We start from the raw sequence: 27,895 nt of genomic DNA on the forward strand, positions 1-27,895 counted from the left end.
ATATTTTCCTACACCCCCATTTGCCCAATTCTTCCCTACTTTCCAAGATTGGGTTATAAACATACCCTTATTCTATATTTACTTCACTAAGTTCCCACTATGAACAAGGTTCTAGTTCTATCTCTGCCAGATAAGTAGATATGGACAAATTATCTGATCCACTGAGATGAACTATTTCTTAGCCATAAAATGAAGGGGGTTAGACTAGTGATCTCTAAAGTCTCTTATGGCTTTAAAATGCTGTGTTTCTCTATGATCCCACCATAGGTTAGTCAAATCCACCTTCTACCCAAATTCTTGGGCACTCATAAATATCATACCACATGGTCATATGCCAACAATCTACAAGGAATCAGGTCAAAATCAAAGAAACCTGGGCAGCAAACTTAAAGGTTATATTTGTATTATATCTGCATTGAAAATATATATTTTAAAGGCAAATAATTTTCTATTATCTTAATAGTCTAGAAAGCACAGAAAAGGATGGAGGTTAACAACAGCAGGATCCTAGGATTTATAGCTAGAAGTGATCTTGGATTTAATCTTTGTAAACTTCCTAAGGTTTCACAAGTATATCAAAAAAGGATGAGCCCAACAAAGGATTTTACAAGCCAGTAAAAATTCTACAGACAAGTATTTTATCAACTAGTATCAGGGCTTGAAGAAATCCTACTAATGCTTACTTACATTGTTCTTTATTTCTCCTTGTTTCAGTGAATGGGAAGGATTCAACCAACAAAGTTCATGACAACAAGGTGCAGGATGGTGCTAGCAAAGAGGAAGTCAGCAAAAGCTCGTTCTGGAGAGATGCCCTGGAAATCTCCCTTGTTCTGTGGGTTGATCTGTATCCTCAAACAGACTGCAAATGAGACAAAATGAGACATTACTGTCAAAATACAGGAAGACAATTGGACTAAATAGAGTTAGAAGTGCATAAAAACAGTAGTGTAGAACTCTCACATTTTCTAATGTAAGTTTCTAACAACTGAAAGATAGGGCAAAGAAAACGGAACGAGAAAAACAATTTATATCAAACCAACACAGCTAAATATTAGATGAGAAACAGTAAAAAATTGAAGCAAGTTTCTCTGATAAAGGTATTATTTCCAAGATCTATAAGGAATTAAATCTAATATATAAGAATAAGAGCTATTCTCCCATTGATAAATGGTCAAAGTATATCGCCATTTTCACAAAAAGAAATCCAAGCTATCAACAACCATGTGAAAAATGATCCAAATCACTCATATCAGAGAAACGCAAATTAAAACAATTCTTCAGGTTCTACCTCACACCCATTAGTCTGTCAGAGACAAAAAGAAAATGACAACTGTTGGAAGGGCTTAAGGGGAAACAGGCACATTAATGAATGGTTGGTATAGCCATAAAATGGTCCAGTCATTCTGAAAAACAATATGGAACCATGCCCAAAGTCACTAAACTATGCATACCCAGGGATACCACTACTAGGCCTATGCCCTAAAGAGACCAAAGAAAGAGGAAAAAGCACCTTTACATACAAAAATATTTATAGCAGCTTTTCATAGCACAACAAACTGAAAACTAAGGGAGTAGTAATCAATTGGAGAATGGCTGGACAAATTATGGTATGTGAAAGTAATGGAATATTATTATAACATAAGAAACGATGAAACGGATGGTTTCAAACAGACCTGGAAAATTTGCATGGACTGATAAAGAATGAAGTGAGCAGAGGCAGAAGAATAACTTATACAAGAACAACAATGATGTAGGGGGAAAAAAACTTTGAAAGATTTAAGAACTCTGATCAATGAAATGACCAACAACAATTTCGGAGGACCAATGATGAAGCAAGCTACCCAACCTCTTGACAGAGAAGTGATGTACTTAGGCTGAAAGCCTGAGACATCTATTTGTCAACATAACCAAGGAAGCAATTGACTATACAAATTTGCTGTAAGGTTTTTGTTTTAAAACAGAAGCAAGGGAAAGAGGTGGGAGAGAAAATAAGACTTTTGTTCCTTAAAAAAATAAATGTAATTAAAATTTTAACTAAAAATTTAATTTAAAAAAAATTTAGAGGCACTGGTACAGTTGGAAAACACCTGACTAGAAATCGTTAAGACCTGAATTCTAGTCCTGTCTCTTCCATCACACTATTTGTGTAGTGTTGGCTAAGTTGCTTTACCCTCTCTGGGCTTCAGTTATCTCATTTAAAAAAGTCAAGAGTTTGAACTAAATCTCAAAAGGTGTTTTCCAGCTCTGTAAATCAAGAGTTCAAAAAGTCTTTGTGAGAACCTGGATTCAAATCCCAGTTTTGCTAACTATATGACTGAGCAAGTCATAACCTCTCTGGACCTGTTTCCTAAACTGTAAAATGAAGAGACTAGAATGAACAACTCCTAAAGTCCCTACTAGCTCTAAATCTATAATGCTAAAAATATCAGTGTTCACGAAGCTAAGTCTATGCCAGTCTAGCCTCCCAAGTCCCTCTCATAAAAACCAACCAATCACTTTTTAAGTGGCTGCTTTGTGCCAGGAACCTGGGGGCACAAAATCAAAATGGAAACTGTCCCTCTATCCTCAAGAAAGTACATATATAAACATATACAAATAAATCGAGGTAAGGTAATTTCTTGGGAGAGGCATTTAAAATCCAAAAAGATCAGAAAAGACCTCACATAAGAGGCATTACTGAATCTGGGCTTGGAATGAAAGCAGGCATTCTAAGGAACAAAGGTAAGGAGGCACAGCATTCCATTCTTAGGAAATAGCTTGTGAATGAGATGGAATTTCATGTATGAGGAACAGAAAAAGGTCAATATGACTGAACTGAAGAGTGAAAGAAAAGGATATGGTCAATATGCCCTGGAAAGCCATTGGTTGAAGACGCAGTTTGCGGACTTTTAAATTCCTGACAGAGCACCCCTGATGTGGAAGGACACAACTTCTAGGAAGAAGGGGCTGAAGCCACCGGAGAACAAAGCAGGATCAAGCATGCAGCTCTTCCTGCAAAGGTTTGGAACTAATCTTGAGGCTCTTTGTTCTCACCAAGTCAAAGGGACTCTAGATGAGGGATAAGGTATAAATTTTCAGAAATGGCCAAAACACTGGTTTCTTTTTGCTTAACTGCTCCTACTTATATATGTGAAAAAGGACTTCTAAGAGGATTGGGGCAGAGGAGGAAGGGGAAAGGAGGCATTGGGAAGTGAAAATGAAGGAAAAAACTACAGTTCAACAGACAGTGTAGCCTAATGGATAGACAGCTAGATTTGGTGTCAGAAAGACCTTATTTGAAGTCTCACCTCTAAGACTAGCAGTATAACTGTGGGAAAGCCATTTAACTTCTATGTGTCTCACATCACATCTCTGACACTAGATATGTGACCATGAACAAGTCACTTAACCTCGACATGTCTCAGGCAGTTACCTTCCTTGGGACTATGATCCTACGATCTAAGTCTCTCACAAACACACACACATACAACAAAAACATTATTAACACTTCTGCAGGCATGTCAAAGATGACATCAAATTTGACAACCTTTGATTAAGTGCTATCTATGTACAAGGGACTACTCTACGCTATTACAAGGAAATGTTATTTTGTCAGTTTGTGGCCTCTACCATCATCGTCACAACTCCTTTGGCCATTCTACTGAGCCCCTCCAAATTCTCCTGGGCTGTTTCTTGGCCATTAGACACAGTGGCTTACTGGAATGGAGATAAAAGACTAAGCAAGTCCCTTCCTTCAGTAAACAAAATGGAAAGAATGACCACAAAACAATCAAAAGTAAATGTTACAAAATTGCAAAGAACAAGCAAGGTCCCAAACAAGAGATAAGACACATTCCCTATGCCCTGGCAGAGGCAGAAGATTCCAGGGTAGGGTACATTGCATATATTTTCAGACTTTTGATAGACTGTTCAGTTTTGCTGTTTCTCCTCTTCCCCCTTTATAAAAAATATCCTTTGTTAAATGAGATGGCTCTCTAGAACAGAAGGAAGAGAGATACTGGGAGAAATACAAGCTATGTAAAAACAAATATCAAAAAAAATGTATTTAAAAAAAAAGTCACCTCCCTCAAGGGTCTTACAATCTAGCAACGTCATATACACAAATAACTATAATACGAGGTAAAATACAATAAGCTGCAAAGGACAGTTCAAAAAGAAGAGAGCAATAAACTGAAGGAGGAAAAGGATCATTTAACTGAGGGTGAAGGAATAATAAGAAAATGGGATCAGATTATCTTTGTTGAGGTGAAAGTTAAACCTCAAAGGATTTCAACAGGTAGAGGTGTATGGGTAAAAGGGAAGACCATCTGAGACATAAGCGAAGACACAGAATTAGAGAAAGGAGGGGCAAGAAGTTAAAGAATCATTGTATAGTTGTCTAGCTGAAACACAGTACACAAAGGAAAGTACCATGACACAAAGCTGGAAAGGTAAGCTACAGCCACTTTATATGCCAGATGTATACATTTTATGCAATAGGCAATGGGAAACCACTGAAGAGTTTTAAACAAAGTTCACACCTGTGCATGAAATTAACAGTGTGAAGAATGGATTGGATGGGGAGAATATAGAGACAAAGAGATCAATTGGAAGATAATTACAATAATTCAAGCAATCAGTCAATCAGCAAGTATTAAGTGCCTACTAGGTGCAAGGCATGGTGTCAAGCAACGCGAATACAAGTAAAAAGGCAAGAAGTAATGATCTGAATTAGGACAGCAGCAAAAGGAGATTAATGTAAGAGTTATTTCCAAACTGAAAGCGATCAAGTTGGACATGATGATTGCTCACAGGTTAAAATTTGGATCAAATTAGAGAAAAATAAAAATGCGAGAAAAAGATACTGAGTAGTTTCACCCAGCCCTATTCAAATGAGTCTGATGCTTGGGGAAATAAGGAAAAATGAAAAAAGGCATTGTCTTTAATTGTGACTACTTCCTGCAAAATTTAACCAATGTTATTTAATCAATTACCATCAGCAAGAGGCAAATGAGTACACAAACCACCTTAAGCAGCCAACACTTGAGAGAAATGACAGTCAGAGGCAAATGTAACTTAGAAATATAAATTTATTTGTAGTGTTTTCACCACTGAGGATATGGCAAAAAATAACCATACTGCCTCATAAAATAGCAGGATAAAAGTGAAAGTGAAAACAAATCTACAAAAAGACTGGCATGAGACCCACACAAATCATCATAAGAATATTCATGGAAGAAACCGGCAAGAAGACAACAATCAAATGGAAAATGGAAAATGAATCCATCAGCATTTCTATAACCATCTATTTTCATTGTCAAGGACAATGGGAACCACACTATATTTGGATTCTAACACTTCAGTCCCTGATGTACTATACAAAGAAGTTGAAATGAGCCTTTAAAAATATGAATATACTGTGGTATACAGATGTAATAGAATACTATCGTGCAGCAAGAAGTGATGGATATCATTTTCTATTCTTTGTTACAAGGGATGGCACTCTGAAGGGGAAGGGAGGACATACTTGAAAATAAAGGAAAGATAAAAACAAAAGATATCAATAGTTTTTTTAAGACAAAATACTAAAGGAATTCAGAGAAACATGGAAAGATTTATATGAATGCAGAATGACATAAGCAGAATCAGGAGTACAATATACACAATGATTACAATAATGTAAATGAAAAGGGCGCTAAATGGAAGTTGAACTCAGCAACGACCAACTTTGATCACAGAGAACAGATTATGGAACATTCTTCCCTACTCTCAGCAGAAAGGTGGGGGCCAATGGGGCTGAATATTAAATATACTATCAGAAGCAATTGATGTATTGGGAGCCTTTACTAAACTTTTTCTTTGTTGCAAGGAGCACTGTTGGGGGTGGAAAAGAAGGAGAGGAGGAAGGGTTACATCCAGAAATGACTGTGATGGAAAAACATAATTTATCTATTAAAGCTGGGAAAAGTAATTGTCTAGCTATCAAATACATACTAAAGATACACAATCTCGAAAGAACTGAAGGCTGATTTTTTTGGGCGAGGCAATCAGGGTTAAGTGACTTGCCCAGAGTCACACAGCTATTAAGTGTTACGTGTCTGAGGTCACATTTGAACTCAGGTCCTCCTGAATCCAGGGCCTGAGCTCTATCCACTGCACCACCTAGCTGCCCCAGGCTAATCATTTTTCACAAGGTACCTGAGAGAGTATCAGGGTATTTGTTGTCTCCCCCCAACAGACTGTGAACTCCTTAGGAGCAGCGACTGTCTTTTGCCTTTCTTTGTATCCTCTAGCACCGTACCTGATACATAGCAGGCCCTTAATAAATGCTTACTCATGATTGCACGTGTATAGCCTATATCAGATTGCTTTCTGCCTTGGGGAAGGGGGAAGAAAGAGAGAAAGAGAGAGGGAAAAATTGGAACTCAAAATCTTATAAAAAATGAAGGTTAAAACTATCTTTATGTGTAATTGGAAAAAATAAAATACTATTTACAATAAATAAATTTTGAAATGCTGGCTGCATTGGAAAAAGGAGACATTGAAAGAAGTTAAGACCAGTTGTGAGGCCATTATAATACATAGTCTGGACAAAAGGTGAGAACAATCTGAATTAGGGTAGTGGCAGTCTAAGTGAAGAGTCTAAGTGCAAGAGATATCAAAGAAGTATCACTGCCAGCAACCAGTAATTAGCTAAATATGATGAGTTGAGGAATGAAGAGGAGTCAAGGATGACTTTAAAGCCCAGGGACCTTGAAGGGCAGTGGTGTCAACAATAAAAATTAGCAAGTTGGGGGAAGGGGCAGAGTCTTGTTCAGTTCTGGGCAGGATTGTTTCAGGGTCTGGCACATAGTAGGCCCTTAATAAAAACCTGCTTAATGGTATGCTGACTTTGAATGGTATGCTGTCTTCAAGGGACATCTCAGTGGAGATATGTCCAGGAAGCATTTGCAGATGTGCAGGAAGCTCAAAGGAGAAACTGTGCTGTTCCCATAGGTTTGAGAGTCATTTGCATAGAAGTGAAACCATGAGAATAAAAGAGATTACACTAAGACAAAGTATAAGGGAAAAAACACAGAAGGCCTTTGACAGAGGAATGATGAACTAGGAAAACAGACAAAAAAAAATCCAATCAGATGAATAGAAGGAGAACCAGAAGACCTAAGTGTCACAGAAAAGTAACCACAAGGGGGTAAGGTAAAGTCTGAAATGTTATAGGAAGATCAAAAAGAATGGGGGGGGACCTATGGAACAGGGGTTTTATATAGAAGTGTGAGGCCTTACTCGAGCAATCTAATTAGTTACCCACATCTGCTGTCATGGGCGAGGAGACATCAGGAATTAAAGCTACCTACCATCCTTCTTCCTCCCACTCCAGAAACACGGGGTAAAGAACTGTTCAGCATGAAAGTTTCCAGCAAAGGGTGAGGCTGAAAGAAAAAGGCAAAGCAGATGCAGCCTGCCAAAAGAAAAGGCTGGAGGCAAAAAACCATAGAAGCTTTTGTGGTAATGGGCTTGCCTCTGACAAATACAAAGACAGAAATGAAAATCTCTACTTTCAAGCATACGTTAAGAGTTTAATAATCTTTCAAACATCTGTTTATTGAAATAAGTTGAAAATTCATCTACAATGACGACATATACATACAGTAATTTATCTTTATCCTCAAGGAAAAAGCTGCTTTTCTTCCTCAAAGAAATGGAGGGGCTTCTACACTGTAACTCTGTTGACATCAGCATCAAAGTATCAAAAGCCACCAGCAACTATGAAAGGCACCAGGATAAGATACTTCAATGGATTCATAAATTCAATGAAGAAGATATTCTTCTTTCATAGTACAGACAGCAATACATCCATGCCCTCTCATTTCATGCAATTACTATCCAAGTCATCCCAACAGTCTCTAGAGAGGACCTACCCAACATATTAGAGGCCTTCCCTAGTTCTTCTAAGAGCAAAAGAGTGCCAGTACAACATTCAGCTGTCCGTGTCATTCCTTACTTTTGCTATGTGACTCAACCACCCCCTCTTTTCTTATTATCTGAATGATACCTTATTACATTTCCTGTACAACAGTGATCCCTGATAATACAATGCAGCCATGACTATCTCCATTGCTCTTCAGGTTACTCACAATTTTGTTTCTTTGAAAATCATAGTACTTCGTCATATAGAGTGACTGGGAAAACAAACATGAATGAAATGAGTTTTTGTGTCAGGAAATAACCTGGGATCACTGAAAAGTGTTGCACAATTTCTCAAATGCAATCCAGCCCACTCTTTTCTTCAATTCTGCACCCAGCTTAATGTTCATTAGCAAAATTTATCAGAGATATACAAACATACTGTACTGATAAGACTAATTAAAAATGCTGCCTATCTAATACATATCATAATCTCAGCAATAAATCTTTTTCAATCATCTGATATTCTGTGTGTGAACTATTACACCAATCATTTGAGAGGCTATGGATCTTACTGAGAAGGACCTGCACTCATCAAAATGTCACATACAAATAGAAGCTGCTGGATGACTTCACTATGTAAAGAAAATCTCTCTTCTATTTGGATTCGGTGCAGGCAATCCTCCATGACAATGGTAAATAACTCTACTGAGTGTATATACATCTGTATAATTTATGCCTTATTTGATATTTAATAAACAGAGGACTGTTGGATAAATCAAAAGGAACTTACTATGTACAAAGCACTGTCATAGGTGCTAGGGATACAAACAGAAAAGACTCCTTGCTTTCAAGGAGCTTACATTCTATTTTTTTTTTTGCTTTCTGGTGAGGCAATCGGGGTTAAGTGACTTGCCCAGGGTCACACAGCTAGTAAGTGTCTGAGGCTGGATTTGAACTCAGCTCCTCCTGACTCCAAGGCCAGAGCTCTACCCACTGCGCCACCTAGCTGCCCCTGGAGCTCACATTCTAACAGGAAAGACAAAACATCCAGGAAGTTTCAACAGCAGCAAAGCAGACTGCAATAGATCTTTAATGTTAATTTCCACCAACAAAACCTTATCTATTTCTGATGCTATACTTGACAACACAAGGACTTTAATGGCAATAACTCTCTTTCTGGGTCTACAGTAGCAATGACTGACAGGCACATAGAAGCGTTCCAGGATGATGGCTCTGGAAGCCGGGATGAGATGGAAAAAGGACCAGTGGTCCTCCAAAGGCTCCTGGGTTCACTTAATCTAACTGGCAGTCAGTCAGCAGTTAGGTATTGGTGAGGGTAAAAAAAAAGGTGGGTCCTTTCTCTACAGTACCTGCTTCCCTCATTGATGGCTACAGAGACTGAGCTAGAGTACTGTCAGTAGTTTAGGAAGTACTGCTATTTCCAAGGCTCTTGAGTTCCGGGTACTGGGTTGTCTCCAATGAGGCCTGAGGGAGGGGGTGGTTGTGGTGTTTGTGGTGGTTTAACCTGCCCGGCACAATGCCATCTCGGGTCTCTCCTCCAGCGTGTGCTGCTACTTCAGCTAGGCTGGCTTGCCTACCTAGCATTATCTCTGCAATTGCACATATTGGGAATTCTTATATTCTCTTAACATTTGAGTGGGAGACAACTGAACAGAGAGCAAGCCTTAAAGGCTGCACTTTGCTCTACCAACTAAAATGCTTTTTTGTCAAACAATAATCACAGTAAGACTTTATATTCTCTATACCTTTCAGGCAACTAACTGTGACTATAAAGATGTGATAGACTCTAGAATGTTCATAAAAGACTGCCTGTTCCCCTTCAGTATTTTGATCAAGGATACTATCCTTAGATACGTGTGTATTTTCATAAGGATTTTATAGACATGAGAAAGTAGGAATATATCAGTCAGTACTTGACCTTTTTTTTTGTCCTGCCTCCCCTTTTTCAGTATTAATAGTGCCTGTAATTTTTTTTCATTCTTTTGTCTTCCTCTGAATATACTTAAAAATCAATTTCTCACTGCTTTCAAAAATGTGTCAACTCAAGCATGGATATATGTTCTAGACATCTTCAGTAAGGTCTCTTCACCGCTTCATCTTCCTTTAAGTGGCATTTTCACCACACCATGAAGGTATGCTTTCCCAAAATGTCCTGGTAATGAGAAAAAATAACCGCATTACTCAAAAAAGAAAGTTTGCCTAAGGCCAAAAGGACTCTCACTGACAACTAGAAAACAGCAACCTACTAACATCTAACCCAAAAGTCAGGCAACTAGAATCATTGTTTCTACAAAGTCTATTATGATGAAAACCAAAGTTTTCCATCATCTTTTTCATGACCTACCCAAATTTATTATTATGAGACCATAGTTGGCTTAATGTCTTAATTAAGGGAAGCCAACAAAAAACACACCATAGATCATGTTTTACTAAAGAAAAAAATGAGAAGAGTCTGATATCCACAATCTGACCACCTGACCCAAAAAGTATTGGGTCAATAACATCAATCCCACTTGTAGCCACAGGAATCATCCCTGGGCATCACAAATCTGATTAATGACACCAAAGGATATACTATATTTCATATCACAAGAACCTCTACAAAGTCTTCAGTTCAACAATCCACCCAGCTTTTCAGATTCAAACAGAGCTGCCTGGTGGTTCTCATATTCACAAGTTAGAAAACAAGACAAAAGATTGAGATTACTTCAAGTACAGTGGTATCCAAACTTGTTTGAACACATACCAATATTAGTATATTTATATATTTTTGAATTATGTACTTATACCACACTGTACTAATAATTAACCACATTATAAAACTTAAGCAAAAAACAGAAATTAAAAAAGGTGAGGTAAATATGAAAAAAATATTTGATCCTAGAGTCACAGTTACTCTGACCTCTGTACAAGAAAGCAGAACCCACAAAGGTTGTGGTGCTTTGGGTGTCTGAGTTGGAATAGGTTATAACTGCTCTGGAGGCCAGGGAGCAGAGTGAGGGAAGCAATTAGAGGGGGTGGCATTGTGTTAAAAACAAATGCACTGAGAGTAGGGCAAAATGCAATCTATCCTCCCAACCTCCAATGGCCCCCTTGTATTGTTTCATGGTCCTTACTTTGAAGGCCACTGGTCTAGAGAATAGAACAGACCTATAAAAAATGACTTCAGATTGTCTTATTATATAAGATAGACTTATTATAAGGAAACATCTGCATCTGTCTTTAAAACCATACTAGTTAAGGAATCTCTGGAACTAGCTTCTTTCATATATAAAATGAGAGGAACGTTATTAGATGCCTTCAGAGACCCCCTCTAGCTCTAGATTTATGCCCTATGAAATAAAACTCTGGATTCTGGTTAGATAAGGAAGAATGTTTAAACTGTAAGCTCTATTATCAAATGCTAAACTAGGTTACTGTGGAAAAGAAATGGATGCTTTTCTCTAAAGATATCAAAGAATAGGATAAATCCTCACTTGCTACAAATGGTCTGGAAGAATGAAAATAAACTACCTCTGAGGTCTCTTCAAGCTCAAGATCCTGGAACAACATTGGACATTGATAATCTGTTGATCCAAAGAAAGAGTTAAACGAACCACACACCGAAAGAATCATCCTATGAAAATACTCTGCCTCTGACATATTGGGGGTTCAATCAAATCCAATACTTATCTATTCTAGCTGTCATTAAAGCATTAAAGGTATTAAAAGCAACTTATTTTTGTCAACAGGCCCAAAACACACCAGGATTTGTGGAACTCATTCTTATCTACAACACAGCTCCAATTTCCCTCTCCAACCCTAAATCTTCAAACACTCCACTACACACAGTGGAGACTCCAACCAAATGGATGTACTTACTAAAGGTTCTCCAAACATTATTTTGTGCATTTCCACCTGGGTTCTTTCAACCAAGAATGCCCACCTCCTTTCTCCTTATCCTTCCACTTCTCCTTAAATGTTCCCAAGCTTTATAATTTAGGTCCTTTTTACTTTGTACCATCTGGCTTAGTGATTTCCTTCACCCTTAAGGTGTCACCTTATACAGCTGATTCCCAAATTTTTAATCCTCCTCCTCTAATTTCTCCACAGAACTCCAGTCCTTATTTGTTGCATGGTTCTACCTAGACGTCCTTCAAACACATGTCTAAAACAGAACTCTTCCCCATACCCCAACCTGTCCTTCAACGTTCTTGAGTACGAGACCATCAATTCTCCTAGGTAGCAGTCTTAAGAGTCAATCCTTGCCTCTTCCCTGCCTTCATCTCCTCACCTAGACTACTGCAATGATCTAATTGGTCTTCCTGCCTTAAGTTTCCTTGAGAAAAGTTTCCTTTTCAAAACATTCTTTCTTTTTTCAGTAGTTCTGATCTTTTCTTTTTATTCTGAACTAAAACACCAAATAAAATTGGCATTTCCACATACATGGAATAACAGAAGATATTTGTACATGAAACTAAGGATCTCTATTGTATTCTGCCTGCTTTTTCTTTTAAATATTAAAAAAACACAACATTTAATTTTCAAAGCTAGACTACTTATCTGTGAGTCTTTCTGGCCTTTCTACTATTCTTCTCCGCCTTTTTAAAAAATACTTCAATAACCCTCTTTCCTTTCTCTTTTTTTTTTTGCTATCTATCCTATCCCTTCTCTTCTCCCTCCCACTCTATCTCCAATTAGAAACAAGTAAAAAAGGCCTTGTAACATATGCATAGTCAAGTAAAACAAATTCCCACACTAGCCATGTCCAAAAACATGTCTTATTCTATATCTTGGGTCCATTAACCTTTGTATGAGAAGCAGACAACATGTTTCATCACTGGTCCTCTAGATTCATGATTGGTTATTGCATTGATCAGAATTCTTAAGTCCTTCAAAGTTGTTTGTCTTCATAATGTTATTATTATATAAGTCATTCTAGTCCTGCTCACTTCACTATGCATCAAGTCATACAAGTCTTCCCAGGTTTTCTCAGAAACCATTTTCTTATAGCATATTTCATCGCACTCATATACTCATTTTTCAGTAATTCTCCAATGATGGGCACTCCCTTAGTTTCCAGTTCTCCACCACTACAAAAAGAGCCACTATAAAAATTTTTATACATATGGGTCCTTTTCTTCTTTCTCTGATTTCTTTGTTATATAACCTAGAGTGGTATCATTGGGTCAAAGGGTAGTGGTTTTTTGGGTTTGGTTCCAGACTGCTTTCCAGAACAGCCAGACGAATTCACAGCTATACCAACAGTGAAAACGGTATATTCAATTTCCCGAAGTCCTTCTAACAACTGTCATTTTCCTTTATTGTCAACTTTGCTAATATACTTAGGGTGTGAGGTGGAACTTCAAAGATTTTAATTTGCATTTCTCTAATAGTGAGTTAGAGCATTTTTTTCATATGGTTGTTTATAGCCTGAATTTCTTCCTTTGATCCTTTAATTACTGGCAAATGACTTTTCTTCTTATGAATCTGTTCCTTCAGATATGAGATCTTTTTCAGATAAACTTGCTACAAAGATTTTTTAATTACCTGTTTCCTTTCTAATTTCAGATGCATTTCCAATATATTCTCCCTACTATTGCCCAAATAATCTTCCTAATATATTGCTATGAGCATGTCATTCCACCACTAAAAAATCTTCACTAGTTCACAACTGCCTATTAAATAAGAAATAAACTCCCAACCCTTTCACGGCCTACTATGTAACCAGGCCTCATTCTACTTGCCCAACCTCACCTCACACTACTCCTCATCGTATTTTTAATAGTCTAGCAAAATCAAGTTAGTCTTCACTCCTCATTCTTGCTGTACCTTCTGCCATCTTTATGCTTTTGTTCATATCATATCTCCTAAGTGAAAAAGACTACTCTCTTTCTTCATTCCTAAATCCCTCCATTTCCTCAAGGCCCAATTCAAATTTCAATCTTCAATGAATCCTTTCCCGAATTACTTAGCACTCTTCCCCACCCCACCCACCCTAACAACTTCATCTATCTTCTCCTCCTCTTCCTCCTCAAATTTTTCATAGGACTTTGCCAATTTCTTTTCTGCTCCTATTACATTCTACCTTGCATCACAATAGTTATTTGAACGTAGGTCCTCTGACTTTCATTCTAACATGTTATGCAGCCTCCTAGATGTGGTAGCCCACTCCACGTGTATACACTCCTGGACATTGTTTTTTTCAGGTGTTGAACTCTTCATGACCCCATCTTAGGGTTTTCTTGGCAAGGATACTGGAACGGTTTGCCATTTCCAGTTCATTTTACAGATGAGGAAACTAAAGCAAAGAGGTTTAAGTGACTTGCCCAGAGTCACATAGCTAGAAGTGTTTGAAGCCAGATAGGAACTCAGGAAGATAAGTCTTCCTGACTCCAGGCCCAGCACTTTATCCACTTTGCCACCGAACTGCCTATATACATTCTTAAATGACTATAAACTCGCTGGGGACAAAGTGTGCCATTTTTCAATTGCTTAGTATAAATGTTTGTTACCAATATTCCAAAAGCCAGTTCAAATCTCACCTCCTCTATATGAGCTTCCTACCCTCACTATGCTATAGATCCAGTGATTTCTCACCTTCCTCTGAATTCCACCTGTAACCCCCATTTAACATTAATCATCCATTACTGTGTATAGATTATTTATAAGGGAGCTCTTGTCTTGTCCATCTTTCTATCTTCCATGGCACCTTCACAAAAGATGCATTCAAATACACAGATAAATTTTTTTTTAAGTGTTAGTGGGACAAGAATTGGAGAAAGGGAAGTAGGAGATTCCAGAGACACTAATCTCCTTATAGTTTACCAATTTAAAAAAAAAAAGGCCATCAGTACAAGTGAGATATAGTTAAAAATGCCAGTCTTGGGGGCAGCTAGGTGGTGCAGTGGATAGAGCACCAGCCCTGGAGTCAAAAGGACTTGAGTTCAAATGTGACCTCAGACCAAACACTTGACACTTACTACCTGGGTGACCCTGGGCAAGTCACTTAACCCCAGTTGCCTAACCAAAAAAAAAGAAAAAAAAATGCCAGTCTTGGAATTAGAAGATCTTGGTTCAAGTTCTGACTCTGATCCTAGGAAAGTCACGTAACTCCTATGAGGTTCAGTTTTTTCTCTGTTAAATGACTACCTACAACAGACTGCAGCTGTGAGAAATGCACTTATAAACTTTAAAGTGAGGATGAAATACTAAGTGCCTAGGTTCATATCCCAATTCTGCTACCTATGTGACCCGAGTCCAGTCACTTAACTAATGGCCTCAGTTTCTTAACTATAAAATGAGAAGGCTGGACAAGATGATTTCTAAGGCTCATTCTGGCTTTAACTCTTAAGATACGTTGAAAACAACAAACTATCCACTATTCCAGACCTTCATATCATTGCTTCAGCTACCTGAGGCTCTATATGATCTGGGCAGTGAGTACTATATATAACAACATGGCTATGGTGCCAAGAAAACTCAGATGATCAGGACTTTGCAATTATGTAAAGATGGTAACTACAATGTCTGTATCCTTTGACCCAAGATTCCATTTAATAAACATGGAACCTAAGGAGGTCAATATAAAAGAAAGGCCCACCATATATCAAAACATTTATAGCATTGTTTTTTGCCTTAGAAAAGAATTGTAAACAAAGTATGGGCCCATTAACTGGGGAATGGCTAAACAAGTGATAGCATATGAATATAACAGAATATTACCCTGTTCTAAGAAACAATGACTAACAGAGAAACGAGGGTAAAATGATATGAATGCAAAGAGTAAACTAAGGGGAACCAGAAAAACTGTTTAGACAATGATGAAAATCACGTAAATGAAAAGAACAACAAAACAATCAAAAACAAATGCTTCCAACGTATAATGACCAGAATGAGCTCAAAGAAGAGATAAGGTCCTTCCTCTGATTCTTTGCAGAAGTGGGAGAATACGGGAGTGGAATACTGCAGATGGTATACTTTTTTGCTATGTTGGCTAATTTTGCTAAACTACTTTTTTTTCCTTCTTTGTTACAAAGGATGCCTCTTGAGGAAGTAGGAAGGAGGGCTACATTAGGAAATGTAAGTAAAATAAAAACATAACATTAATAAAATTTACTTTTTAGAAAAGCAAAAGGCAAAACAAAATGGGACCTCACTCAAATGAAGCCTTCTGAATAGCAAGTTTGGCTTCTACCTATTCCTAGTTTCATTACCACAAGTATGGCCTTTTACCCACATCCCTGTTCAACCCATAGAAACAGGGGCCACTTAAAAAAAAAAAACTGGGGCCACTAATCCAGCCACATACAAGGATCTCTGCAGCGGCATACTGACAGGGGTTTTAAAATAACATTACCTGTGTTTTATTGTATGTTTATTTTGTAACTATTTTCAGTGACATTTGAATTTGGTTCTCATGTGCCCCTAGAAAGACATGTTTGACACCTCTGCTTTATACTTCTAACTCACTCCTGGCTCTCTTACACTAGGCCTCTTCTTCACTGGTGACAGACACTGACCTCCCAAGAAGTAAAAATCCCTGCTGCCAGTTTTTGTTTAGAAGACTCAAGAACCCAGTCTCGCCTAATCAGAAAGCATGTGCTAAGGTGGACACTCTTGGCTTCAAAACAACAGAGAAACAGAATCACAGACTCCCAGAGCTGAAAAGAACAACTCTAGTCTAATCTCCCTCCCTTCTAAAACATTTCTTCGGACAATGGTCAAACAGTCTCCAATTTAGCTTTTCAAGCACAGGGCAGTGAATTCCAGTGGATCTTATCTTGTCTTCTTTTCTCTTCCCCCCCAGTCCCCCCCCCTTTTTTATACAATCTTCTAAGAATACTCCACATTGCAGATACACAGACCTATGATTAGTGAGGCCGCAGAGCAGACTATTCCCCCCAAGTCTGGAATGCTTTGGCCCCTCATTTCCACTTCTTAATTTCCCTGTTTTCCCTTAAGATTCAACTCAAATCCCACTTTCTACAGGAAACCTTTTCCAGCTTCTAATGCCTTCCCATTTCAGATTACCCTAATTTACTCCTTTTATTTAGTTATTACAAGTTGTCTCCACTATTAAAATCTAAGCTCCTAGAGGGCAGGGACCATTTTTTTTCTCTTTCTTCAGATCCCCAGCTCTTAGCACAAAGCCTGCCACTTAGTAAGCACTTAATAAATGTTTGGACTTTCTGATTCCCTCATCCGAGAATTCTCCCTCCTCAAATTTCTCACAGCACTTTTTGTCTGCATCTTTTACTTTTATTAGTCTACTTTCTCTCATACTTATGAGCAATCCATTCTTTCTTCATTAAGACTGTAAACTCCTTGAGGACTGGGGCCATGTCCCTTTTTATCTCTCCTTCCAGCATCTAGCAATACTGTATTAAGAGTATGTGCCACAAATAAATCACATCACTGGCTTCCAATTAGTCTTATTCATGAGATTATAAAATAATTTTTAATTTCAGGAGACTCAGAGAGCTTACATTCTAGTGGGGGAGGAATATGTACACAAATATTCATACAAAACATGTAGAATAAAATTAAGTTATGCTAAGTTTAGCAAAAAAGGTTCTAAGCCAAACCCTAACCCTACCCGCTCTGGAACTTGAGGGCATCAGAGTTCACCAGAAATCCACTGGTCACCCTATGCTCTCAGAATGTTAAGGTTTAGCAACATGAGGGTCCTGCCCAAATGAATTTGACCCAAGCCTTCTTTCAGCCAAAACCACGGTTTATTAAAACACTGATAGAGTGTGGGCGTGATTCTAACAATCCACCACACTGGCTAGACTCTTAAGAAATCTAAGCATTGGCTAGACTTTTTTGGAATCTGAGCATTTGCATCACTAATGCAAGTAGGCCAGATTGAATCTGAGCTATTGGTCAGATTTTAAGAATCTGAGCACCTTAATCACAGCCAAGATACATCTGATATACAGAAAGACTGTGGGAAGGATCTAGGAGTGGCCAAGTAGTCTGGGGTGACTGGGAGGTAATAGAGAAGGACTTAGAATGCCAAGGACCTGGGGCACATGGCCAAGGGAAACTGGAGTCTAGATAGGATTGAAAGTGGCAAGTGGCCAGAATAGGAGGTAACAGAATCAGGAGTTTGGGCATAGCCACAATGAAAGGCCAGCTGAGAAAAGGAGAAAACTCAAAGGCGGGGGTGGTGGTGGGGAAGACAAGTGGTTTCTCAGGGCCCCTCACACCCCCTCCAACCACAGGCTTGGTGAGCAAAGTAAAGAGATGCAACAGTATGGCAATGTTGGAGCTATTCAATACCTATGACTATGAACAAGTCCTACCTTGGGGATTCTAGCTTCTAGATCTTTTTACCCCCAGAAGTCCTATTGAATTAATATCTGTAAAGCATCATAAAGCATCTTTGAAAACTTTTAGTTCCAGGACTTCGGACCTAGCTGAGACAAATCTCAGAAAGAGCAAAGTAGTAACACAAGGATCTCTATGCATTTCTAACTTCAAACACAAAATTACAGTAAAATGTTCCAACAAGATTATTACTTGAACATTTTGGCATACTTGAATGGTAGTCTTTTCCTCCTATAAAGAGGCAACAAGATCTAGTGCAAAGACTAATGAAATTGAGTCAAACGACCTTACTTTGAATCCTACCTCAAACATATACTAGCTGTATAATCTAACCTCTCTGAGCCACAGTTATTTCATCAGTAAAATTTAGGGATGTTGCTACTTGAAACACTGAACTCAAGGAATCATGAGAAAAACTCTGTCAGTCAACAAACATTTAAGTGCTTACTATGTGGCAGGCACTGTGCCAAGAACTAAGGATGCAAAGAAAGGCAAAAATATGATCCCTGCCCTCAGAAAGCTTACATTCTGATGGGGAGACAGCATGTGGGTCATACCCAGAGTAGATGAAGGTAATATGAAAGACAAGCATTAGAAACCTGATGAGAGGGGAGGGTAAGGTTGGGAAAGGCCTCTTAGCTGAAGGCAGAATTTGAGTTCAGTCTTGAAGGAAGCTGTGGAAATAAAGACGAAGAAGGAAACATTCATGAGTCAAAAGAGGAGAGAATATTTAGGAGAAGGTGGTCATCACTGTCCAGTGTTGTAGAGAGACCAAAGAGGATCAGGACTGGAAAGAAGGCCATTATATTTGGCAATTAGGAGCTTATAGGTAACTTTGAAGAGGGCAGTTTTGGTTATATAATGAGATCAGAAGCCAGACTGCAGAGGGTTTAAAACAGAGGAAAGGAAATAAAGGCAACAAGTGTGTCAATAGCTTTCAAGGAATTTGGCTAAGAAAGGGAAGAGATATAGGATAACAGGTTGAGGGTATAAGTCGTCTCCATTTCCTTCAAGCTGCACATCTAGGTTTCAAGCCTTTCTCCCCTGGAATACCCTCTAGTCACCTCCGTTTCTCAGCTTCCTTTTGTGTACAGTCTGCACCAATTAGATAGGCTACAAATTCCTTGAGGGCAAAGACTGTCTATCATTTTATTTCCTCAGCTCTCCACAGAGCCTGGTACATAACAGATGCTTAATAAATGTTTACTGAGTACTGCTATAGGGTATAGTGAAGATTTTTTTGAGGATAGGAGAGAATTGGCCATGTTTTAAGTCTGCACGGAAAATAAAAGAGAATTTGAAAGGGCCAGTGGGTGGAGAAATCTGCTAGAGAAGATAGAAGTGGTTTATAGGGCCTCATCCTGGCAAAGAAAAGGACACCTCGTAACGTGAGATCTGAATAAAGGAAGACACCTGAGTGATATGAGAAATGAGGGGAGAAGAGGGGGCTCTTGGTAAATGGCTTCAGTTTTTTCAGTGAAATATGAAACAAGGTCTTCAGCTGAGCAGGTGGGGAACAGGGGTTATGGTAGGAACTTTGAGGAGGTTTGAATAGCTGCTAGAGAATGGAACAATAGATCAATTAAACTATCATATAAATGGGGCAGCATGACATATGGCAGAGAATGCCGTCCTTGGTCAGGAAGACCTGGCTCAAATCTGGCCTCTTACACATACTGGTGGTGTTAGTCTGCAAAAGTCACTTAAAATACCACTTTCGCTCTTCTGATACTGTTACCACAGAGCAAGCCCTCATCACACTTCATACCCACAATTACTACAACAGGCTTGTGGTTGGTTTCCCCATTCCAGTTCATCCAACCCTCTCCTACCAAAATGAGCTACCTATACTACTAAAAAACTCTAGTGGTTCCCTATTACCTTCAGAATCAAAGATAAAATACTATTTGGCTTTTAAAGACCTTCATAACTTAGCCTCTTCCCACTTTTCCATGCTTCTTACATTTTACTCCCCTCCATGTACAGTGAGGCTGGCCTTGCTGTTTCTCAAAAGAGATTCCCTACCTCCCCATTCCGTACTTTCACGGCTGCTTAGAATGCTCTCCCTCAAGGGTGAAGCCAAAATGGCAGAATACAGACAGCAACCCAGTTGAACTCTTAAAAAAGCCCCGTCGCAAGATGGGGTGAAAATTTGGAACTCAAAATCTTGTGGAAGTAAATGTTGAAAATTAAAAATAAATAAACAACAAAAGAAAAAAGAAAAAAGAAAAAAAGAAGAAGTAAGCTGATGGTTCCAAGAAGACCCCAAAATCAAGATAAGAGCAGATCCCAGTCAAGTTCAATCAGGGGACCAAGTTAAAATATGTTTAGTGAACCTCAGGCATAGTGACTTCCCTGCGGGGGGGGGGAGAGGGGGGTGGTGGTGGTGGAAGATAGCACAATTGTCTGCACAATAGGGCTGGAACAGGGGGCGTTCCAGAGGTGTTCCAATCCAGGCCCGCCAAAACTGACTGCATAAAAGCGCCCTTGCTTTTGTACTCAGGGCCCACTCCTCCTGAAGAAGGGTAAAGCCCACTTCTGGTCACAAACGTCTAAATCCTACCGACTTTCTCTGTAATAAACTTTTCTTGACACTAAAAAAAAAAGCCCCCTCCACACAACTTTGAAATAACTCCTCCCCTACAAGGAAATAGAAGGGGAAGGAGATAAGAGAATGGGGGGCAGAGACACAAGGGAGGGAAGACTAGGGGAAGGGACACTCAGAATGCATGCCAGCTTGGCGTGAGGGGAGGAATGAGATGGGGTGAAAATTTGGAACTCAAAATATTATGGAAGTGAATGTTGAAAACTAAAAATAAATAAATTTAGAAGTTAAAAAAAAATAAAAAAAGAAATAACTCCTCAAATCAAATTTTGGAACAGTAGAGTCAATCAAAGATCACAGTAAAAAATTTTTCCTGTCTAAGACAACTTAGGAGATTGGCATAAGAGGTCTGTGACCCCAGAGTGGGGCCAGCCCAGAGCACAGCACCAGCAACACTGACAGGCCTTGAAGCTGGCTACAAAATCAGCAGCAGTGGTGGTAACAGCTTTCAGGGCTCTCAGCCCAGAGATAACCTGGGGGGGTGTCAGACAACTGGTTAGAAAGAGATTACAGGGGACCCTTTTCTGGTACTGGGTGCAGCTGGAACTGACTGTCAACTTCATTGCTCCTACACAGTTGGGTGTCACAGTTCTAGGGCAGAGAAGAGTGCTTGTGGTCAGTCATAAGGAAACAGGGGTCGAAGTTCCAAGGCAGAGAGGATCACTAGCACTTATGGCTGCAGGGAAGCAGGGGCCCTTCCTGATAACACCAGAGCACAGGAGAACACTAATAATCATACCTCTCCCCACATCACACCACCTTGAAAGAACTAAAAACTTCAGACCCCCAGAATTATCTCTGAAAACAGCCGCACAAAAAGCCTGAAGTTTGGGACAATGCCTCCCCACCCCCAGGGTGGGCAGAGCCCAACTTTAACAAAAAGTTCAAAGTCAAGAAATATGCAAAACAACAAAAAAAGAACTTGACCATAAAAAGTTACTATGGTGGCAGGGAACACCAAGACATAAATTCAGAAGCAGACAACAGTGTGAAAGCAGCTACAAACAAACCTCAAATGTTAGGGGGATGGTATTTGGACACAAGCCCAATAAGAATCCCTGAAAGTTAAAGGAGATGAGAGTAGTAGAGGAAAAAGTAGGAAAAGAAATGAGAGTGATGCAAGAAAACTATGAAAAGAGAATTAACAACTTGGGAAAAGGCACAAAAATTCTCCAAAGAAAAGAACTCCTTAAAAAGCAGAATTGAACAAATGGAAAAAAGCATAAAAGTTCACTGAAAAAAAAAATTTCTTAAAAATTAAAACTGGCCAAGTGAATGCTAATGACTCCATCAGACAAAAGAAACAATAAAACAAAGTCTAAAGAATGAAAAAATAAAAAATGTGAATAATCTCACTGGAAAAACAACTGACCTGGAAAACAGATCAAGAAGAAATAATCTAAGTATTGATCTGAAAACCATGATCAAAAAAAGAGCCTAGACATCATATTTCAAGAAATTATAAAGGAAAACTGTCCTGACATCAAAAGAATCCACTGATCACCATCTGAAAGAGATCCCAAAATGAAAACTCTAAGGAATATCAAGGCCAAATTCTGAGGTCCCAGGTCAAGGAGAAAATACTGCAAGCATCCAGAAAAAAAAATTCAAATATCCTGGAGCCAAAGACAGTATCACAATTTAGAAGCTTCCAGGTTAAAGGAACAGGTTTTGGAATATGATATTCCAGAAGACAAAGGAGCTAAGATTATAACCAAGAATAAATAAATAAAACTGAGTGTAATCTTTCAAGGGAAAAAATGGATATTTAATGAAAGAGGACTTTCCAACATTCCTGATAAAAAGACCAGAACTGAAGAAAAAATTTGACATTCAAACACAGAACTCAAGAGAAGCATAAAAAGGTAAACATAAAAGAGAAACCATAAGGGACTCAATGAAGTTAAACTCTTTACATCCCTATATGGGAAAATGATGTATATAACTCCTAAGAACTTTATCATTACTAGGGCAGTTAGAAGGTCGAGCGCACAGATGTGAGTCAAGTGAAGTGATCAAGTGAAGGGCTGAGAAAAAGAGAAGAACGGGGGAAGGGAGAAGCAGAATGGGGAAAATTTCCTCACATAAGAGGCAGGCAAAGAAGAGCTTTCATACTGGAGGGAAAAATGGGGGAGTGGCGGGCAATACTTGAACCTCACTCATCAAAATTGGTTCAAATAGGGAAGACTATATATACACACTCACCTGGATACAGAAATCTCTCTTGTCCAATAGAGAAACAGGAAGGGAAGGGAATAAGAGACATGGGCTAGGGAAGTGAGGGAGAGGAATGATAAAAGGAAGGTCAGATTTAAGGGAGGTAGTGGTCAGAAAAGACAAGATAAAAAGAGAGTGAGTGAAGAATAAACAGAAGAAAACAGAGCAGAGGAAAATACACAGTAATCTTAACAGTGAATGGGATGAACCCACCCATAAAATGGAATCAGCAGAGCAGATTAGAAATCAGAATCCAATGCTGTTTGTAAGAAACATACTTGAAACACAAAGTTAAAATAAAGGGCTGGAGCAGACTCTATTATGCTTCATTGGAAGTAAAAAGGCAAAAGTAGGAATCATGATCTCAGACAAGTAAAAGCAAAAATAGACCTAATCAAGACAGATAAGCTGGAAAACAACATTTTGCTAAAATATACCACAAAGACAATAATGAATATCAAAAAATTTTATGGTACGTTTTCTTGAGAAAGGTCTCATTTCTCAAATATATATGGAACTGAGTCAAATTCATAAAAATGAGAGCCATTCCCCAAGTGATGAATAGTTAAAGGATATAAACAGGCAATTTTCAAAGGAAATCATCAAAACTATCTATAGTCACATGAAAAAATGCTCTAAATCACTACTATTTAGAGAAAGGCAAATTAAAACAGCTCTCAGGTACCACATCACACCTATCAGAAATGACAGATGCTAGAGGAGATGAGGAAAATAAGTACATTAAAAAACTGTTGGGGCAGCTAGGTGGTGCAGTGGATAGAGCTCCGGCCTTACAGTCAAGAGGACCTGAGTTCAATCCAGCCTCTGACACATAACACTTACTAACTGTGTGACTCTCAAGTCACTTAACCCCAATTGCTTCACCCAACAAAAAAAAAAAAAACTATTGGTGGAGTTGTGAACTGGTCCAACCATTCTGGAGCAGAATTTGGAACTATGCCAAAAGAGCTATAAAACTGTGCATGCCTTTTAACAAAGCTACTAGGTCAGTATCGCAGAGATCAAAGAAAAAGGAAAAGGAACTATTTGTACAAAAATATTTATGGCAGTTCTTTTTGTGGTGGCAAAGAACTGGGAACTGAAGAGATGTTCATCAATTGGAGAATGGCTGAACAAGTTGTGGCACATATTTGTGGAGTATTATTGCTGTGCTATAAAAAATGATGAGGGGGGTGGTTTCAGAAAAAAATAGGGGAAGACCTATATGAACTGATAGTGCAGCTATGTGGCGAAATAGAGTGCTGGGCCTGGAGTCAAGAAGACTCATCTTCCTGAGTTCAAATCTGGCCTCAGACACTTACTAGTTATGTGACTCTGGGCAAGTCACTTAACTTTGTTTACCTCAGTTTTCTCATCTGTAAAATGAGCTAGAGAAGGAAATGGCAAACCAGTCCAGTATCTTTGCCAAGAAAAACCCAAATGGGTTAAGAAGAGTTGGACGTGACTGAACAAAAACATACAAACTGATGTAAAGAAAAGTGAGAAGATTACTATGTACAGTAACAGTAATGTTGTAATGATGATCAATCATGAAAGACTTGGCTACTCTGATCAACAAAATGACTCAAGATAATTCCAAAAGACTCGTGATGAAAAAAGTACTATCCCTCTCCAGAGAAAACTGACGAACTGAGTGAAAACTGAAGCATAATTTTTTCAGTTTTTGCTTTTTAATGTGATATTGTATATATATGTGATACAGAGCCATAGCTAACATGAAAATGTTTTTGCAAAATTTCCTACATATAATAGATATCATGTTGCTTGTCTTCACAGAAGAGTGGGAGAGAGAGAATTTAAAACTCAAAATGTTAAAAGAAAAAAAACATTAAAAATAATCAATTTGGGGGCAGAAGAATTAAGCCCTTCATAATTTGGGAGAAAAAAACAATGCTTTCCTTATCTCCTGGGTCCCCTGAAGTCACAGCTAAAATTTCATATTCTGCAAAAAGTCTTTCCAGTACCCCTTAATGCTAGCAACTTCCCTGTTTTTCCTCCAATTTAATACGTGTGTATAATACATATACACAACATATGCACACATGCACAATCGTATTTGTACACATTACATGTGTATATACACATATATCTTGTCATGTACATAATTGTTTGCATGTTGTCTCTCCCACTGAAGTGTGAGCTCCTTAAGATCGAGGATGTTTTTGCTTTTCTTTGTATCCTCAGCACTTAGCACAAAGGCTGGCAGAAAGTAAGTGCTTAATAAATGCTTGCGGACTCACTGACAACTTCTCAGGTAACTCCCTAAGACTATAAATTACATTGGTCATATAGTCCTGCATTGGGCATCCCCTGTAACAAATAACTCACAGGTCCAGTACAACAAAATGTATAGTTAAAATCTTTTTCCAATGTCTCACTGTGGCATGGAAGTGATGCTGGATTGTCCAGTTATGACAGCAAAGTTCAATTCCAGATGTTTCTAAACTCAAACTTGAGTCTGGTCCAAGGTCCAGTCTGTCTAAAATACAAAACACTCATTACCAGGGTGACCATAGGATAATAAACTAGACAGTTATAGAAGTTCTCAAAGACCTCTTAAATTATGGATGAATTGCAACCAGCATCACTGGAGAGAGTATCCATATTAATGAAGTTAGAGTCTAAGTCCCGGAATAGCTATTGTAGCTTTTAAATTTATATGTCCCATATCCCCAAGAGTGTGATATTAACAATTAGCAACCATTTAAGCACCTATATTTATTGTATATAAAAGGAACTATGCTTAGTGCTGGGGACTGAAAGACAACAGTGAAAACAGCTCCTGCCCTCAAGCAACTTATTTTCTACTAATAACGTATATAACAGTAGTTACATTATCACTATATCATTACATATTAATGAATAATGGGTACAATATTAGTATTATATATTAAAATTATTACTGATTATGACAGAAGTTCTCTTTGGGCCTGTTTTCCTCAGCAACAGTGATAAGGCAGGACTAGATTATCAATAAAGTCCCTTCTGCCTCTAAGATTTCATGTTCTATGTTCAAATTCTAAAACAAATCACTCAACTGGAATCAACTTAAAGTGAGTTCTGGATTTGCCTGTATAGTGTCAGCAAATGAGTAACCAGGATGTCACTGGAACTATCAGCTCTAGCTATGAGTACATGAAGCAAATCAAGTCAGTAAATCAACATATATTAATTGACTATCTACTACACACAAGTTGTGTGTGGGCTTGTGAGGGCTATACAAAAAAGTAGAAATGAGTTTCTACTTTAAAGGTAAAAAAAATACACAGAAACAAACAGCTGCCATTAAAAATGGTTTAAAAGGTGTAAGAAGATGCCTTGGGATGGGTTTATGAAAAGTCAAGTACAAGGTTCTGAGGTTCAAAGAAAAGACATAAAAAAAATCACTAGTACTAGGTTTAAAAGTTAAGTTAAGCAAGTTATTTACAGACCACACATCGTGTTCAATTGGAACTCTACTGGTGGGGTGGGGCAGTGTTGGGGGAGGAAGGAAATAAGCATTTAATAAACACCTACTAAGTGCCAAGCGCCTTTAACATCTGATCTTTACAGCATCCCTTGGAGGTAGGTACCATTAATATCCCCATTTTACAACTAAGGAAACTGAGCCATTCCTGGCTTCCTTTAAGTCCTAGCTAAAAATCTCACCTTCTAAATGTCTTCCCCTACCCCTTGTAATTCCAGTGTCTTCCCTTCTGTTAATTATTTCCTATTTGTCCTGTATGGACTTTGTTTTGTATATATTTATATATTAATTTGTTTTCAGGTAGTCTCCCCCATTGGACTGTAAGCTCCTTGAAGGTAGCAGCTGTCTTCCACTTCTTTTTGAATCTCCAGTGTTCAGCAAAGTGGCTGACACATAGTAGGTGCTTAATAATTGTTTACTGACTGACAGAGAACTAATATCTGCGGCTGAATTTGAATTCAAGTCTTGCAGCCTCCAAGTTCAGCCATAAGGCATAACCAGAGACTGGGCCAGGTTGTAATATGAGTTGAAGAGAATTTAGTACACCACTTGTTGGAGAATGAATGAAATCTGAGTATTGCAGAGAAAGAGGAACTATCTGCAGGAATAAGGACTTCACCAAGTCAGTGGCCTTAAGTGGCGTGCCCCAAATAAGTGGGATGAAAAAGGGTTTACTGAACAGTGGGGCAGGCCACGAATGAAGTGAATCTGAATGAAGTGGTCTAATAGGAAGGACACTGGACTTTCAAGAAAGAGCCACTGAGTCCAGTTCCAAGGCCAAAGGCTCGCTCACTCTCTCTGTGCCTCACTTTACCCAGCAACCCAGGAAGGGAACCAAAGAAAACAGGTCTAGTGCAAACCCTTCATTTTACAGACGGAGAAACTGAGGCCCAAAGGCGCGTGAGCGGCCTCAGCTATCCCAGGAAGGGGCCACACGCCGTCGCCGCTCGTCATCTTTACCCGCCAGGATGAAGCTTCCCACGCAGGAGATGAAGCCGGACAGGAAGGAGTTGAAGGGGAAGGTCCCCACGAGGAGGCAGTAACCGAACTGCAGCGCTCCGGTCAGCAGGATGTAGAGCAGGTAGGCGTCCAGGAGCTTCAGGCGCTGCGGCGTGGTGCTCATGTACTCCTCCAGGAAGCGCGAGATAACCGACGCCACCGAGGCCGGCATGGCTCCGCCGTCCTGCCCGCGGCCCACACCGCCCGCTCCGCGCCCAGACCCCACCACCATTCGAGCGGTGCCGTGCCCACGCATGCGCACTGCCGACCACCGACACCGCCACGCCGACACTCCGAGCCTGCGAGTCGGCGCAGCAGCCCAGCAGAGCCCCTCCCGCCCCGCAACGTGACTCCCGCCCGGCGCA

At 39.0% G+C, this 27,895-nt stretch overlaps 1 protein-coding gene across 1 annotated transcript in view; it reads right to left on the minus strand.

Annotated features, from left to right (window-relative positions):
* DAD1 (defender against cell death 1) overlaps positions 1 to 27,745 on the minus strand; it is a 39,701-nt gene extending 11,956 nt beyond the window's left edge. The window contains exons 1-2 of the mRNA XM_027843146.1: positions 27,492 to 27,745; positions 688 to 859 (exon numbers count right to left, since the gene is read on the minus strand). Coding sequence (XP_027698947.1) covers positions 729 to 859; positions 27,492 to 27,702 — 342 coding nt within the window. The 5' untranslated portion in view covers positions 27,703 to 27,745 and the 3' untranslated portion in view covers positions 688 to 728. The remainder of the gene's footprint in view (positions 1 to 687; positions 860 to 27,491) is intronic.
* Between the last annotated feature and the right edge of the window lie 150 nt (positions 27,746 to 27,895).

The sequence above is a fragment of the Vombatus ursinus genome, unplaced genomic scaffold (assembly GCF_900497805.2).
Source record: "Vombatus ursinus unplaced genomic scaffold, bare-nosed wombat genome assembly UNPS02014894.1, whole genome shotgun sequence".
NCBI classification, from domain to species: Eukaryota; Metazoa; Chordata; class Mammalia; order Diprotodontia; family Vombatidae; genus Vombatus; species Vombatus ursinus.